At 37.6% G+C, this 15274-nt stretch overlaps 1 protein-coding gene across 1 annotated transcript in view; it reads left to right on the plus strand.

The window, feature by feature from the left end:
• The window catches only part of PTPRS (protein tyrosine phosphatase receptor type S), a 600332-nt gene that overhangs the window by 365071 nt on the left and 219987 nt on the right, over positions 1-15274 (plus strand). The window contains exons 11-12 of the mRNA XM_073652674.1: positions 13827-14132; positions 14282-14475. Coding sequence (XP_073508775.1) covers positions 13827-14132; positions 14282-14475 — 500 coding nt within the window. The remainder of the gene's footprint in view (positions 1-13826; positions 14133-14281; positions 14476-15274) is intronic.

The following is a 15274-nucleotide window of genomic DNA, read 5'->3' on the forward strand; positions in this document are numbered from 1 at the left end:
GCGTCCACCAGTTTAGTAATTTATGGACTTCTAGTAGAAGTCTTTTAGTTTTTATGCATATACTTTTGCTGCATAATACGACAGGTTCATATAGTAAAATGGTTGTAACAGAGTATGGACACAATAACCTTTCATTTTTTGATTGTGTTCATTGACACCAGTTTATATTGTCACTATCATATATATATTATACAGGGAAAATATATATTCTTGTACCGTGTTGGCCAGTAGATAGAAAAATATTTAGATTTGAGAGTCCTCAGTGGTTGATACCTTTTAATGGCCAACTGAAAAGATGGTAACAGATTACAAGCTTTTGAGACTACTCAGGTCTCTTCACCAGGCATAGTATACCACAAAATCTGAAGAGACACATATTTATACACAATAAGACACAGCAATAATGCAATAGATAAGACATTTGGCGTAGAATTAACACAGCATTTCAGAAAAGGAACAGCATACTAGCAATAAAATATGATGGTGGTAGTGTGATGGTCTGGGGATGTTTTGCTGTTTCAGAGCCTGGAAGACTTGCTGTGGTAAATTGAGCCATGAATTCTGCTGTCTACCAAAAAATCCTGAAGGAGAATATCCAGCCATCTGTACGTGACCTCAAGCTGAAGCACCCTTGGGTTATGCAGCAGGACAATGATCCAAAATACACCAGCAAGTCCACCTCTGAATGGCTTAAGAAAAACAAAATTAAGACTTTGGAGTGGCCTAGTCAAATTCCTGACCTTAATCCAATTGAGATGCTGTCGCATGACATTAAAAAGGTGGTTCATGCTCAGAAACCCTCCTATATGGCTAAATTACAACAATTTTGCCAAGATGAGTGGGCCAAAATTCATCCAGAGCGTTGTAAAAGACTCATTGCCAGTTATCGCAAAAGCTTGATTGCAGTTATTGCTGCTAAGGGAGGCCCAACTAGTTTTATGTTTAGGGGGCAATCACTTTTTTACTCAAGGCCCTGTAGGTTTGGATTTCTTCTTTTAATAGTAAATTTTTCATTTAAAAACTGCATGTTGTGTTTATTTGTGTTATCTTTGTCTAATATTTAAATTTGTTTTGTGATCTGAAACATTTAAGTGTGACAAACATGCAAAAGCATAAGAAATTAGGAAGGGGACAAACACTTTTTCACACCACTGTACAAGATATAAAAGGCTATATACACCTTAACACAGAATTATGTTTTATTATATATTTGCTCCCAAAATTCAGAATTGACAACTTTCTAAATAATGTTCATTAACATTTTTCTAAAAAATTGCTTTAGAGTGTCAGTAAGTCCTTTATCTAGCTGAGTGCTCTGCAAACATGTTAGTAATCCATCAGAGCTCCTGCTTCTGGTAGTTCTCAGCCACCCTTCTCTCAGTGTTAGAGATAGCTTCACCTCTCCACTCACAGTTACTATCTACAGTCTCAAGGAGGGCAGGTAAAACAGGTTATAGAAAAGGAGAGAAAATAAGTCCAGGATTGAAATTGTGCTGATTTATAAGCACAATACACTGATAAACGTAGATCCCACATTAGTCTATCTTACTGGGAGAAATTCTCCCACAAGAGAAAATTCTAAAACTGAAAGAGCATGACCTCACTCTATCCATTAACTCAGTGCTGCCACATACTTTATTAAGCTGTTACCGACTAGTAACCGCTGTAATGATGTTGGACCCTTTTGGGGGACATTAGAGCTACAATAATTCTGAATGGTTTTGTAACTGATTATTTTTAGACAAGTAACCAATTTGGGGCTCCCCACTATTTTATTTAGTGAAAATGGCAGATTTAGATTGAGGATAGGTATTCTTTAACCCATTATTAGTCTTTCTGTTGCTTTTAACGGAAAACTATTTTGATCATTATTGGGCGAAAACAAAAATTGAAAAAACTAGTGTTTGATTAACAGGTATGCAAATGTCAATATCTAGTCTTAGAAATGTCTCTTTTTGTAGAGATTCTTTTTTTCTTCTTAGACCCTAAGATTCTATGGTCACTGGTGTATAGAAGCAGGGGGGTTATTGTGCTCCTCATCACCAATTACTTCTCTACTTTCCTTGGCAGTCCAAAGAACCTACTTAGGTTGCATTTTTTTGTAGTAATCTCGTTAGAGCCATAACATTTTTGTCTCGACTTTGGAAAATTGTGGCAAAATAATACAATGCATTGTGAAAGTATTTGGCCCCCTTGAACTTTTCTACCTTTTGCCACATTTCTGGCTTCAAACATAAAGATATAAAATTCTAATTTTTTTGAGAAGAATCAACAACAAATGGGACACAATCGTGAAGTGTAACGAAATTTATTGGATATTTTAAACTTTTTTAACAAATTAAAAACTGAAAAGAGGGGCGTGCAATATTATTCGGCCCCCTTGAGTTAATACTTTGTAGCGCCACCTTTTGCAGCGATTACAGCTGCAAGTTGCTTGGGGTATGTCTCTATCAGTTTTGCACATCGAGAGGCTGAAATTCTTGCCCATTCTTCCTTGCAAAACAGCTCGAGCTCATTGAGGTTTTCAGCTCTTTCCACAGATTCTCGATTGGATTCAGGTCTGGACTTTGACTTGGCCATTCTAACACCTGGATACGTTTATTTTTGAACCATTCCATTGTAGATTTTGCTTTGTTTGGGATCATTGTCTTGTTGGAAGATAAATCTCTGTCCCAGTCTCAGGTCTTTTGCAGACTCCAACAGGTTTTCTTCCAGAATGGTCCTGTATTTGGCTCCGTCCATCTTCCCATCAATTTTAACCATCTTCCCTGTCCCTGCTGAAGAAAAGCAGGCCCAAACCATGATGCTGTCACCACCATGTTTGACAGTGGGGATGGTGTTTTGAGGGTGATGAGCTGTGTTGCTTTTACGCCAAACATATCGTTTTGCATTGTGGCCAAAAAGTTTGATTTTGGTTTCATCTGACCAGGGCACCTTATTCCACATGTTTGGTGTGTCTCCCAGGTGGCTTATGGCAAACTTCAAACGAGACTTTTTATGGATATCTTTGAGAAATGGCTTTCTTCTTGCCACTCTTCCATAAAAGCCAGATTTGTGCAGTGTACGACTGATTGTTGTCCTATGGACAGACTCTCCCACCTCAGCTGTAGATCTCTGCAGTTCATGCAGAGTGATCATGGGCCTTTTGGCTGCATCTCTGATCAGTCTTCTCCTTGTTCGAGATGAAAGTTTAGAGCAGTGTTTCTCAACTCCAGTCCTCAGGACCCCCCAACAGATCAGGTTTTCAGGATCTCCTTAGTATTGAACAGGTGAGAGAACCTGTGGCATATTTTGGTGCCTTGATAATAATTCCATCACCTGTGCAATACTAAGGAGATCCTGAAAACCTGATCTGTTCGGGGGTCCTGAGGACTGGAGTTGAGAAACACTGGTTTAGAGGGACGGCCGGGTCTTGGTAGATTTGCAGTGGTCTGATACTCCTTCCATTTCAATATGATCGCTTGCACAGTGCTCCTTGAGATGTTTAAAACTTGAGAAATCTTTTTGTATCCAAATCTGGCTTTAAACTTCGCCACAACAGTATCTCGGACCTGCCTGGTGTGTTCCTTGGTCTTCATGATGCTCTCTGCACTTGAAACAGAACCCTGAGGCTATGTGCCCACGTTGCGGACCTGAAGCATATTTTTTACGCTTCTCCCTGGCGGGAAAATCGCATGCGGATATTACATGCGGTTTTCCCGCCAGGTAGAAGCGTTTGTGAGGCGTCTTTGCATGCATTTCCGCATGTGGGTTATCAAGCACTTCTCCAAGCATCACTTGGAAAAGTGCTTGACAACTTGTTCAGAAAGGTAAAAAATAAAAAAATAAACTTTATACTCACCTTCTGATGCATTCTCTGCCCCGTCCGGAGGCTTGAGCGGCTCACGCTGTTGTGTGCAGGACCTGCGGTGACGTCATTGAGTCATGTGGTGGGTCACATGACTCAATGACGTGGCAGGTCCTTCAGACAACAGTGCGACGGAGGGAAAACATCAGAAGATAAGTATAAACTTTATTTTATTCTTTTTTTTTACAGGTTCTTTGGTACCCAGGTCTGGATGAGAGTCTCCTCTCATCCAGACTTGGGTACCATCCGCACATTGATTCCGCTGCGCTTCCGCAAAATTAATGAACATGCTGCGGATTTTTGACCGCAGCATATACGCTGCGGAAAAATCCGCAGCATGGGCATTGACATTGCGGAATGCCATTGGGGACCATGGGGTGCGGATATACATGCGTTTTTCAAGCGTTTACGCTGCGGAAATTCCGCAGCATATACGCTTGAAAAATGCTACGTGGGCACCCAGCCTTAGACTATCACAGAGCAGGTGCATTTATACTGAGACTTGATTACTCACAGTGGATTCTATTTATCATTACCAGTCATTTAGGAGAACATAGGATCATTCAGAGATCCTCACTGAACTTCTGCACTGAAAGTAAAGGGGCCGAATAATATTGCACGCCCCACTTTTCAGTTTTGAATTTGTTAAAAAAGTTTAAAATATCCAATAAATTTCGTCACACTTCACGATTGTGTCCCACTTGTTGTTGATTATTCCCCAAAAATTAGAATTTTATATCTTTATGTTTGAAGCCAGAAATGTGGCAAAAGGTAGAAAAGTTCAAGGGGGCCAAATACTTTCACAATGCACTGTACATATCAATTCTTTTTATTTTATATGGAATACTGAATTAATTAAACTGAGATTTTCCAGACACAACCTTTTTTTTTTATTTTTTTCACTTTTGTGGCTGCATGAGGATTTGTTTTACGTGCAACAAATTGTATTATTTTTTTTGCACTGGTTTGGGTTACATATAAATTGGCAAGTAATTTATATGATTTATTAAAATATAATTCATTTTATTTTTGTTATATTTTTTACTGTTCACATTTTACGCCAAATAACCAGTTGAATGAATTCTTAAAGTTATTATGGTAGTGTAGACACTTAATATGAGTGTTTTTCTTTACTTCTTACATGTAGGTAATAAAACTATTAGTATTTTGTTTTAGTATTTAGTAAAACTAAAGTATTTTATATGAAAAAAAATGGACTTTTAATTTTTATTATTTTTCCTTTTAATTTTGCACATGGTTTTTATGTATTATATTTTTACATAATTTTTTCCTCCAAGAGAGCATGAAACATGTATGATAAATATATATATATATATATATTTTTAATGATCATTTCTTTCCCACGGTCATTGCAGCATCCATGGGAGCCCCAGTTACAGTGGAAAACAAATCAGCTCTGCCAGTGACTTCTGTCACTATAGCTGTTCACCCTTGTAACTAGGGCTCCTATGAATGCAATGCTGTTGCTTCTGTGCACTACATTGCGCTTTTTTTTTTTTTTAAAAGTGTGACTACTTCTGTCTGGTTGTGGTGATGCACTTTCCCTGGTGATGAATTTAAATTGCATGAAGTTGTCATCATACAAGACCTGTATTTGAACCAAAATGCTTTTGAATATAGGTATGGTCAATTAAAGAAAACTGTCTGCCAAAAGTTTTGCATACACTATTTTTTTAAAAACCTTGTTTTTATTGAATAGAACAATTTACATACATCAATGCAAATGTTACCCAAAGCATATATATTAGTGACAAGGATTAACCAAAGCCTATCAAATGCATGCCATGCTGTTATGAGATGATGGGTAGCAAAATACCTATTCTAGGCACAACATTGATTTAAAATGAAAATAAATCAAAAACTGGGAGGGGAAAATAAAATATATCTGAAACAGGTACATCTATTGCATATTTATCACCCAGCATGGGTGTATAACCTTAAACTCTCTTTGAGAGTTGTGCGGGACCCACCGACAACAGAGCAGACCTCCAACACCTTGAAGCGACTTTACGCAGCAGTTCTCCCAAAAAAATATTTCTATATAGTAGTTGCTTTGATACCGCACTGTTGGTTGAAAACAAGTTCTAATATCATCCTGAATGCGATGTGGAAGCAGGGAGGTGAAACTTTCCCAAGTTTCAAAAAAGGACTGCACCCTTCCCTCTTTATGCAAGGAGGCCTCAGCCCAATCCATCTGAAGCGGAAACAGTTTATCTAGAAAGATCTTGAAAGCAGGGGCTTGGTCGTGGATCCATGCCTGCAGAATGGCTTTAATACTGGCTGCCTCCTCCAAATGCAACAATTTAGGGGCCTCATTTCTAGAAAGCGAGCTGAAGGGAGGAATTTGTGGGCTTGATCTAGAGCTTTCAGAATGGTGCTACAGAACAAGGTAGGGTCCTTGATCTGCCATTTTGTTAGCGTAAATTGGGATTGCTCATAATCCAGGGCAACATGGATGAATTTGTAGTTGGTGGCTATTTTGTCATACGAAGAGTTACATTTAGTGAACCATCTAAGAAGGCATGGTCTCCACTCCTGCTTAGGAAGATGTGGTACTATCTTTGTTACGTATCTCTTACTTTGTAGAAATTGGAAAGAAGAGAATATGACGGTTGAGTATTTCGACTGCATCTCCGCTATTGAAATCATATAAAAAGGAGTACACAAGAACCAAGATATACTAAGATAATATTTTATTAAATACACATAATAAAAAAAAAATCATATTAAAAGTTACAGTGGGAAACCACAAGAGGGCAGCACTAACCCATGGTATCAAATAAACACAAACATGCTAAAGTTGCATATATGTCTAGTGACATGAATCATAAATGGAAACCTAGTTTCTAATATGTCATGCAAGACAATCTGCTGTCCCCACATATATATACTAGTTAATCACAAAAGTAGTAAGTATACAGTACCTAGAAATGAGTAGTGCCACCGGCCCCTACGCACGTTTCGAGCCTTCATCTGGGGGTGGTGTCACACTAATATGGGCAGGTATTTAAATTTTTAAATGACCAATCATCGCAAGCAACATATATCAGACGTAAAATCAGACCAATGCGCCGTGCACTCATGTTGATGTTCACGCCTCCCTAGCCCTTTTGATATGTGGATGGGGAGGGATAATGAGGGATTCCTTTTTTGAGATACGCCTCCAGGATCATGATTGGCCATATGACTAAGGATCCTCCCCAAGCTTAGCAATCACTATTAAATATTAACATATGTAGTTCCAGCTATATCCATACATCATGAATTGCATTTAGTGACCAGATTGGTCTGATTTTACATCTGATATATGTTTCGTGTGATGATTGGTCATTTGAAACATTAAATACCTGCCCATATTAGTGTGACACCACCCCCAGATGATGTCTCATGCCAAAACGTGCGTAAGTGGCGGTGGCACTACTCATTTCTAGGTACTGTATACTTTTGTGATTAACTTATATATATATGTGGGGACAGCAGATTGTGTTGCATGACATATTAGAAACTAGGTTTCCATTTATGATTCGTGTCCCTAGACATATATGCAACTTTAGCATTTTTGTGTTTATTTGATACCATGGGTTAGTGCTGCCCTCTTGTGGTTTCCCATTGTAACTTTTAATGTGATTTGTTTTTTTATTATGTGTATTTAATAAAATATTATCTCATTGTAGATCTTGGTTCTTGTGTACTCCTTTTTATATGATTTCAGTTTTTCTTGTACTGAACCTCTCATTTTTTCCATGGTGTTTTGGGATACCCAGTTATAATTGTGGAGTTTCCGGAGAGATACATTTTTTATATGGGTATAACATCTTTTTGATTCAACTTCTCTGTAGTTTATCTCCTGTATGGAGTGCACACGGCGCTCCTCTAAGTGGATCAAGTGTTTAATAGATGTTATACTTTGAGAGTGCCACCAATAAAAGAGTGGGAATGTCCATGTTGAAAATGAGGGTTACCAACAAGTGGGAGAAGGAGAGACACCCAGGGAGAGAGCTGAAACTGATGGTACATTTTCTGCCATGCCTTCCATGTAGACACCAGGAGTGTATTTGCTCTCATCTCAAGCGACAATTCTGTATAAGGGAGGTGTAAGAGAGCAGGAAGAGCCAGCCCCGGTGTAAGACTGCACTCCAGGCCATATTGGGCGTAGCAGGACGTCCCTCCCAGCCAGTCCACCATCAACAGGGAAGTTTATCACCCCATTTCCCCTTAGTTGTTGAAGTAATTTAAAGGCTATACGTGGCTTTTTTCCCTCCCAGATAAATGAGTGGTATAAATGGTTGTTCCGTTTCTCCTCTTTAGGAGCTAGATAGACTAGGAGAGTATGGAAAAGATAGAGAAGACGCTGAAATTCTGTCATTTTAATTAAATTGGCTCTACCTAAGTATGACAGACTAAAATCCTTCCATTTAGCCAAAGTGGATTGTAAGTTATTGAGATATAAATTGATATTAGTTTTGTACAATTGACAGGGGAATCCCAATGCCTATAACGGTCTGGAGGTGCCGCGTATCATCATCACCTCTGTTTTATCCCAATTAATATTATAGCCAAATAAACCTCCTACATCTTCTAATTCTCATATAAGGGTACGCAGGACCTGTTTGGGGTTAGTTACCGTGACCTTTAACTCTCTAGAGCCCACCATAAGTCCCCTAAAAGTAGGGGTCTGCAATAGGTGGCGTAGTAAGGAGTGTTCAGATTTTGTGGTATACTATGCCTGATGAAGAGGCCTGAGTAGTCTCGAAAGCTTGCAACTTGTTACCATCTTTTCAGTTATCCATTAAGGAAGTTGTCCATTACTTTATATTACCCCCCCCCACACACACACACACACACACACACACACACACACACACACACACACACTGTATCCCCCCGGGGTCCCTAAGGATTTTTGCAAATACCTTGCGTTGCTTTTAATGCCTGTGAGCGAACCCCACGCTGACGTCATGACAAGTGAGGTGTGACTCAGCGCTGGGATCCCTGCGGTAGCTGCTGGGTTGTGGGCGGGGTTGCCCCCCGCGTCACACCCAGTATCCCCCGCGTGCTTTCCTAATGAATGGGGAGAGGCAGAGTGCGCGCTATTGTACTGTGTAGCAGTGTACTGGTTGCCAGTCTGTATTCTTTGTGTGTATTCTGTGTATGTATATTTTTATATAATAAATTACAATCACAAATAGGCGTCTTTTAAGAAACACACAGTTATGGATAAATGAATCTATATTTTATGTATTTTTTTACATCTCTGTGTGTATATAAATATATGTAACGTGTAAATTGTGAGACTTTCTCCTCTTTCATTATAGTTTCCAATATATTGGCTGCAGCCAATCACATGACACGAATTGCTGCGGCTGATATTAGACTAAGTTCAGATTTCTAGAAGGAATTGTACTTTTTTTTCTTTTATTAAATGCATGTATTTGGGACTAAAAATAATTATTGCTATTTAGTTTCATTAAACATTTTCCACTTTTTTCTTTTTACAGGCTCTCTGTTTCCCTGCACATTCAATTTTGATGTGATCTGTGATCCTAAATCAGCTGAGTGGAGCTAATGAAAAAAGACAGATAAGAGTTAGAAACTGTCTATTGGACCATCAAAATGGATGGATTTTTACTGATGGATTCTCATTTAACCCATTCTGCAATAGATAGTGCAACACAGAGGCTATAGAAGGCAAACGTTGCACAATTTTTAATGAGATCCATTTACACATATTTTTAGCCAAAACTACATGCATTTATGTAAGAAATAAAATGGCCCCAAGGTGAACATCCACTAAAGTGCACTTATAGGAGGCACTTTAAAAGTTAAGAAATAGTTGTCCATTATTGGACAACACTATTAAGTGCACTGGAAAATGAATGTTCAGCACTGTGTAAAGGCCTGTCCATACCAATAAAAACTAAACCAGGAATGAAGCGCTGGTGATAGGGTCACCTTAAATACACACATTTCTGCAGCAGATAGGAGATTAATGTATGCATGTAACATCTCACTCTGAGCCTGCATAAAGCTATCGTTTTCCTCCTAGTGTCATCTTTGTGTTGCAGAAATGTTTTATTTTTGGCAAATTGGAATGTGCATCGAAAGAGCTGGCCTATTAACATATAGCTTTGAATGAATACTTGTAAATTGGTATTTCTCATCTAAAAATTGATAGTGACTCTTTAAATGAAATGTCCATAAACATAATGTTTTGGGAATTTAAATTTGTTTTTATCCCTACAGGTTAAAAATTTTCTGATTAACTTCATACTATCTTTTTATAGGGGTCAGAGACCCTTTTTGTACTTAGCTCAAAATTTCAAGAATAACCAGAAATTAAAGGGCTTATCCACATGATAGGTGATAAATGTATGGACTTTGGAGGTCGAATCCAAGTGCTGGGAGTCCTAAAGATCGCAAAAACGGGAGTGTTAACACCACTCCCAAAGATATTGAATAGAGTGATGGTGACACACGTGCACAATTGTTAAATTCCCTTAGAATTTTGGGACCCCATTCTCATATTCAGTGGTTGTTCTTCGGTCTGACTACCAGTAATCATAAATTTATCACTTATCTTGTGGGGCAACCGCAGCTTAGAAGCTTATTTCATACTGAACTCAATAACAAACTTGATAAAATAATTATGCAATAACGTTTTGTTCCCTAAATATGATGATGAATTAAATATTTCTGTCCCCATGTATTTATTGCCAAAAATAGCATTACAGACTACGTTGTTACCAAAGCCTCTGCTAAAAGGGGGAATAACAAGGGGAAGCAAAACTATAGCTTCTCTATTGGCACCTGCAACCATTATAATTTTTCTTTCTGAAGCTACATATCAGAATAAAAATGATCTCTACAAAGAGAAATTGAAATGTTACAGCTTTTTCTTATCATGAAGCAGTCACATTATAAATTAAGGTCATTTTGTATATATTGATTATCTTTACATCCTGAAGAAGACTACATAAAATAGAGATGGGTAATAGAAAATATAATTGCTCTCAGCCTTCTACTTATTATTTTATCTACCCTCCATTTCACGTGGAATAAGATCATCATCTTTATTTGATTACAAATATTTCCATTTTAAAATGTGAAATTCATCTATGGTGCAAATACAGTAGGATATAGAAAGTGAATGGCGGAGGTTCTTCATCGATAAGCATGCCAGATCTATTTGTGATTTGTTGTTAGAATGACATAAAACAGTCCTTTCTTCCAGCATAATCTCCCATCACACTACCAGGACTGCTTGTTTTCGCTATTTTACACTTATTAACAAGTGTGATATTGGCTCTGCAGATTTGGTATGCCCTTTTGACTACATTAATCACAATCGAATGTGTACATTTTGGTAATTTTAGTTTAATGGATTGGAATGTTGCTGTTACTGTGGGGAGAGATTTCCCTTTATGGCAATAAACCTGAACTTTTCACAGACCGTTGCCTTTGTATGAATTGTTCTTCACTGCATGAGTGGCTGTGGCAGCTGTTCTGTTTTGTGTCTTGTCTTTTTTCACCTATGTAACTCACCCAGCTATTTTAATATTTAGGATAATTCACAATTTAGGCCACCATTTTTCATCTATTTTTTTTTTCATAGGTTCAGTTCTGTAACACAATGTTTTATGGATTTTTATTGAGTGGTCATGGATGCATTTTAGAGATGACTGTAAAATATTAACGTGTTTGCTAACTTTACCCACACTCTGCTTCAGGTCCCTAGAACCGATATTGGTTTACCATTATAGCACTTAAGACATTGCAGTGCATTTGTAAGGATATGGTGAATATCAATCATTTACATCATTATTACAAATTAGTTTCAAGCTTTCAAAGGTATCAGTGGTTGGAAAAATCCTTTTTGGATGACATCTGGATCATCGAGACACCTCGTGACTGGAAAATGCTGGTGTAGCTTGGTACAGATCCCTTTGGTTCCCTCATCACTGTTAACCGTGTATGTATGTGTTGTGAGGGAAGAATGTACTGCCCATCTTGTCTGTTCTTTCTTTCCACATCAATGCTTTGCTTTACATGCATGCCAGTTTACATCATCCCTAACGCACTTTCCCTTACATTAGTTTGCTTTCTGTGCACTCCGTGCTGCTTTAAGAAAACTTTTGTCCTTGAGCCTCACTTCTATCACACCTGCTAGACTGTAAGCTCTAACAGCATCAAAGATTTAAGTAAAATCCATTAAACTAAAGGTAAAGTATATCTATATTTTTTTTTCTGAAGAAGCCGTATTTTAACTCTTTAAGTACCAAGAGCAGAACAGAGAGAGTATACCAACTACTGTAATTGGTTTACTTAAGCAACACCTAATTAGCCAAGAACATAAAACCAAATTATACTGTCCCCATGAAATGTACAAATCCACTGGTACTTGACGGGTTAAATGCCCAGTAAAGCTATTTCTTTGAGTATGGACATCAGCCAGATTGCTGTAACGCAGAAGAGGTGAGTAAAAAGTGAAGCTCCAGAATTGTTCATAGACTTGAAAGTTCAGGAGGGGTTTTTTGGCTGGATTTGTCAAGGTCTTCTGTGTCTTGAACTGGAATTAGAAATACAGGTTTGCACCCTTTTCCAAATACCAAAAACAAAGTGACTCATGGGTATGGCTGTGAACAGTCAAAATGGCACGTGTTGAGCTAAGCAGGATTGGAGAATTGTGACGTTCTGTTGATGTAAGCTTACTGTAGCGATTAATGAGGTCAGAAGTCTTCCAGTGGATTGGTTCTTATATAATAGCCATGATATAGCAAAGGGTTTTCAGTTCAATAATAATTACCATATTTCAATTATTTTTTTATTTACGCTAATAGTCTGTTTTAAAAATTATATGATTAATAAAAACATTTATAGCATGTCCAGAAAAATTATCATAAATTTCGGAGATAATGTATACTTTGAAATTGATGCATGATTTGAACCAACCACAGAAGGTGAATCTGGTCTTATTTTTCCTATCAAATATTGCCAGAAAGTCTTATATTAATGTTCATGATGTAAAGGTAGGTGACCAATTTGGACCTAAACAAAATTCTAGTGTTATTTATTCATTTTATGTAGTCATTCATTTCCATTTTTATTTGTTTTGTCATTTCCATTTTGAAGGAGACATAGCGTTTATCTAAATAATAAAAAAAAAAACTAGCCCATGTCTAGATTTCTAAATTCTGTCAACTTTTACTCCTGATTAAAAGAATTGTTCACTTTATATTCTTTTTATAAATGTGTTTGAGAAATTATTTTTCTGTAATACTTATATATAAGTGGCACCAACACATATGTTAAAATAAACATAAAGTAGCCAACCCCGCTACATATATTGTTCAGTCATTTACAATGAAGACCGACATCTGAAGTGGAAAAGCTATTGCTTTCAACAGTTTGTCTCTTGCCAAGCTGGGTGTTAAACAGTATAGAAGTTTCCAGCGCCCAGGACAAAATTGCATAAACTAATATAAAAATACCGGCTTACATCAAAAATGATGCCACATTAGTAACTGGATATCATAATGAGAAATAAACTATGATAATATGACCAATCACCAAGTTACTAATGGAGACTGTAAATGTGAACAAGAAACCCAAACTTAGTCAATCCATTGTAGTTCTTTAGATGTGGACAAACGCTTTAAAACAATATGTATCCTGCTGGGTAGGTAGCCCATCCATTCCAAAACAATAAGAAGTCATTTTACTTCACTTAATTGAGTCTTATTAATGCTAAAATTAATTTCACGAGGTATTTAGGAATTTGTTATAATTTGCCATTATGTTCCATTTTGACTTTTTAGTTAAACATTTGTGGTTTTGTTTTTTCTTTTTCTTTTTTGAGTTGTTTTCCTTTTTTTTTTTTTCTGTTCCATTTTTTTTATCTTTCCCATCTTTTGTTTCTCTGCTTGCCCTATCCCTCCTGCCCTTAACTGTCCTTTCATAGAACCGTCTGCCCCCCCTCAAGATGTAAAGTGTGTCAGCACAAAGTCCACCACAATACTGGTAAGTTGGCAGCCACCCCCCGCAGAGAGTCACAATGGCATTCTTGCTGGATACAGCGTGCATTACAGTGCTTTGGACTCCGAGGACCCAGTACCTAAAGAATTGAAGGACATTCCACCTCAGACAACTGAGATCCTTTTAGAAGCTCTAGAAAAGTGGACTGAGTATCGTATCACCGTTGTGGCGCATACTGCTGTGGGACCTGGCCCTGAAAGCTCGCCCATTGTTGTACGCACCGATGAAGATGGTAATTTTATACTCTTATTACTTTAACTTTTATGTAACAAAGTGATTTGTGTTTAACCTGTAATAAATACCAAATGTATTGTTTTCCATTGCGTCATAAAACTATTTTATCTTCTGTGGAAAAAAAAAAGATTTTGTTGTCGTCCTCAGTGCCTAGTGCTCCACCACGCAAAGTTGAGGCGGAAGTTCTCAACTCGACCGCCATTAAAGTATTCTGGAGTTCTCCTATTCAAATTCGCCAACACGGACAAATTCGAGGCTACCAAATTCACTATGTTAAAATGGAGAATGGAGAAGCGAAAGGGCTTCCCCACATAAGAGATGTTATGCTGGCTGATGCTCAGGTGAGAGATTTGGAAAAAAAATAACTATTTTGTAAGAATTTGACATATTGGCAAGCCATAATTTTACAAAAATTGGGAAAACTGGAGAAGTGAATTTAGTCTTATGTCTTGAATTGTCATTTAAGAGGTTGTCCATAAGTAAATAATGTTTTTTTTTTAAGTTGGGGATTGTAGAAAAATAATAAACAGATGCATATTCACTTTCCAGCACCCCTGAAGATGCAGCGCTGGCCCCTCTGGCGTTCTCCATTGACTCCGGAAGCGGTGTCTGCCCTATATGGACATTAGATTAGACAAAATATCCAATGACACGCTATTCTTGTCACTTGTCTGCTGCAGGCAATTACATCTGGCAGACATTGCTTCCCATGTGGCCAGCGCAAGATCCCCGGGGATGCTGGATACTAAGCATGTCTGTTTATTACTTTTAATCTATGTCTAAAAAAATATTTTACTGTTGAACAGCCCCTTTTAAGAACCCACTATCTACTGTATATTTAAGACCGTTGTATCTGGTTGTGTGTTAACACTTTAAGAGTCTCAATGACATAAGGCTTTAAGATTTCTTTGCTGCATTCCATATTTTTATTTTGGCATAGTCATATAAGGGCTTTTTTTTTGTGGAATCAGGTACAATTTTCATTAAACAAAATTTTAGGATGCATCCTAAATCTTTCTTCTTTTAAATATTTTGAAACTCTTTGGACTCAGTTAATTAATACTGCCATTGAGCATGCCAGTCAATGAATAGGGGCCACTGGAATAAGGTGCGGAGAACTGGTGTGCAGCTCTTGCATAA

The sequence above is a fragment of the Phyllobates terribilis genome, unplaced genomic scaffold, assembly GCF_046119375.1.
Source record: "Phyllobates terribilis strain yellow unplaced genomic scaffold, ASM4611937v1 Scaffold_1__5_contigs__length_1240528914, whole genome shotgun sequence".
Classification (NCBI taxonomy): domain Eukaryota; kingdom Metazoa; phylum Chordata; class Amphibia; order Anura; family Dendrobatidae; genus Phyllobates; species Phyllobates terribilis.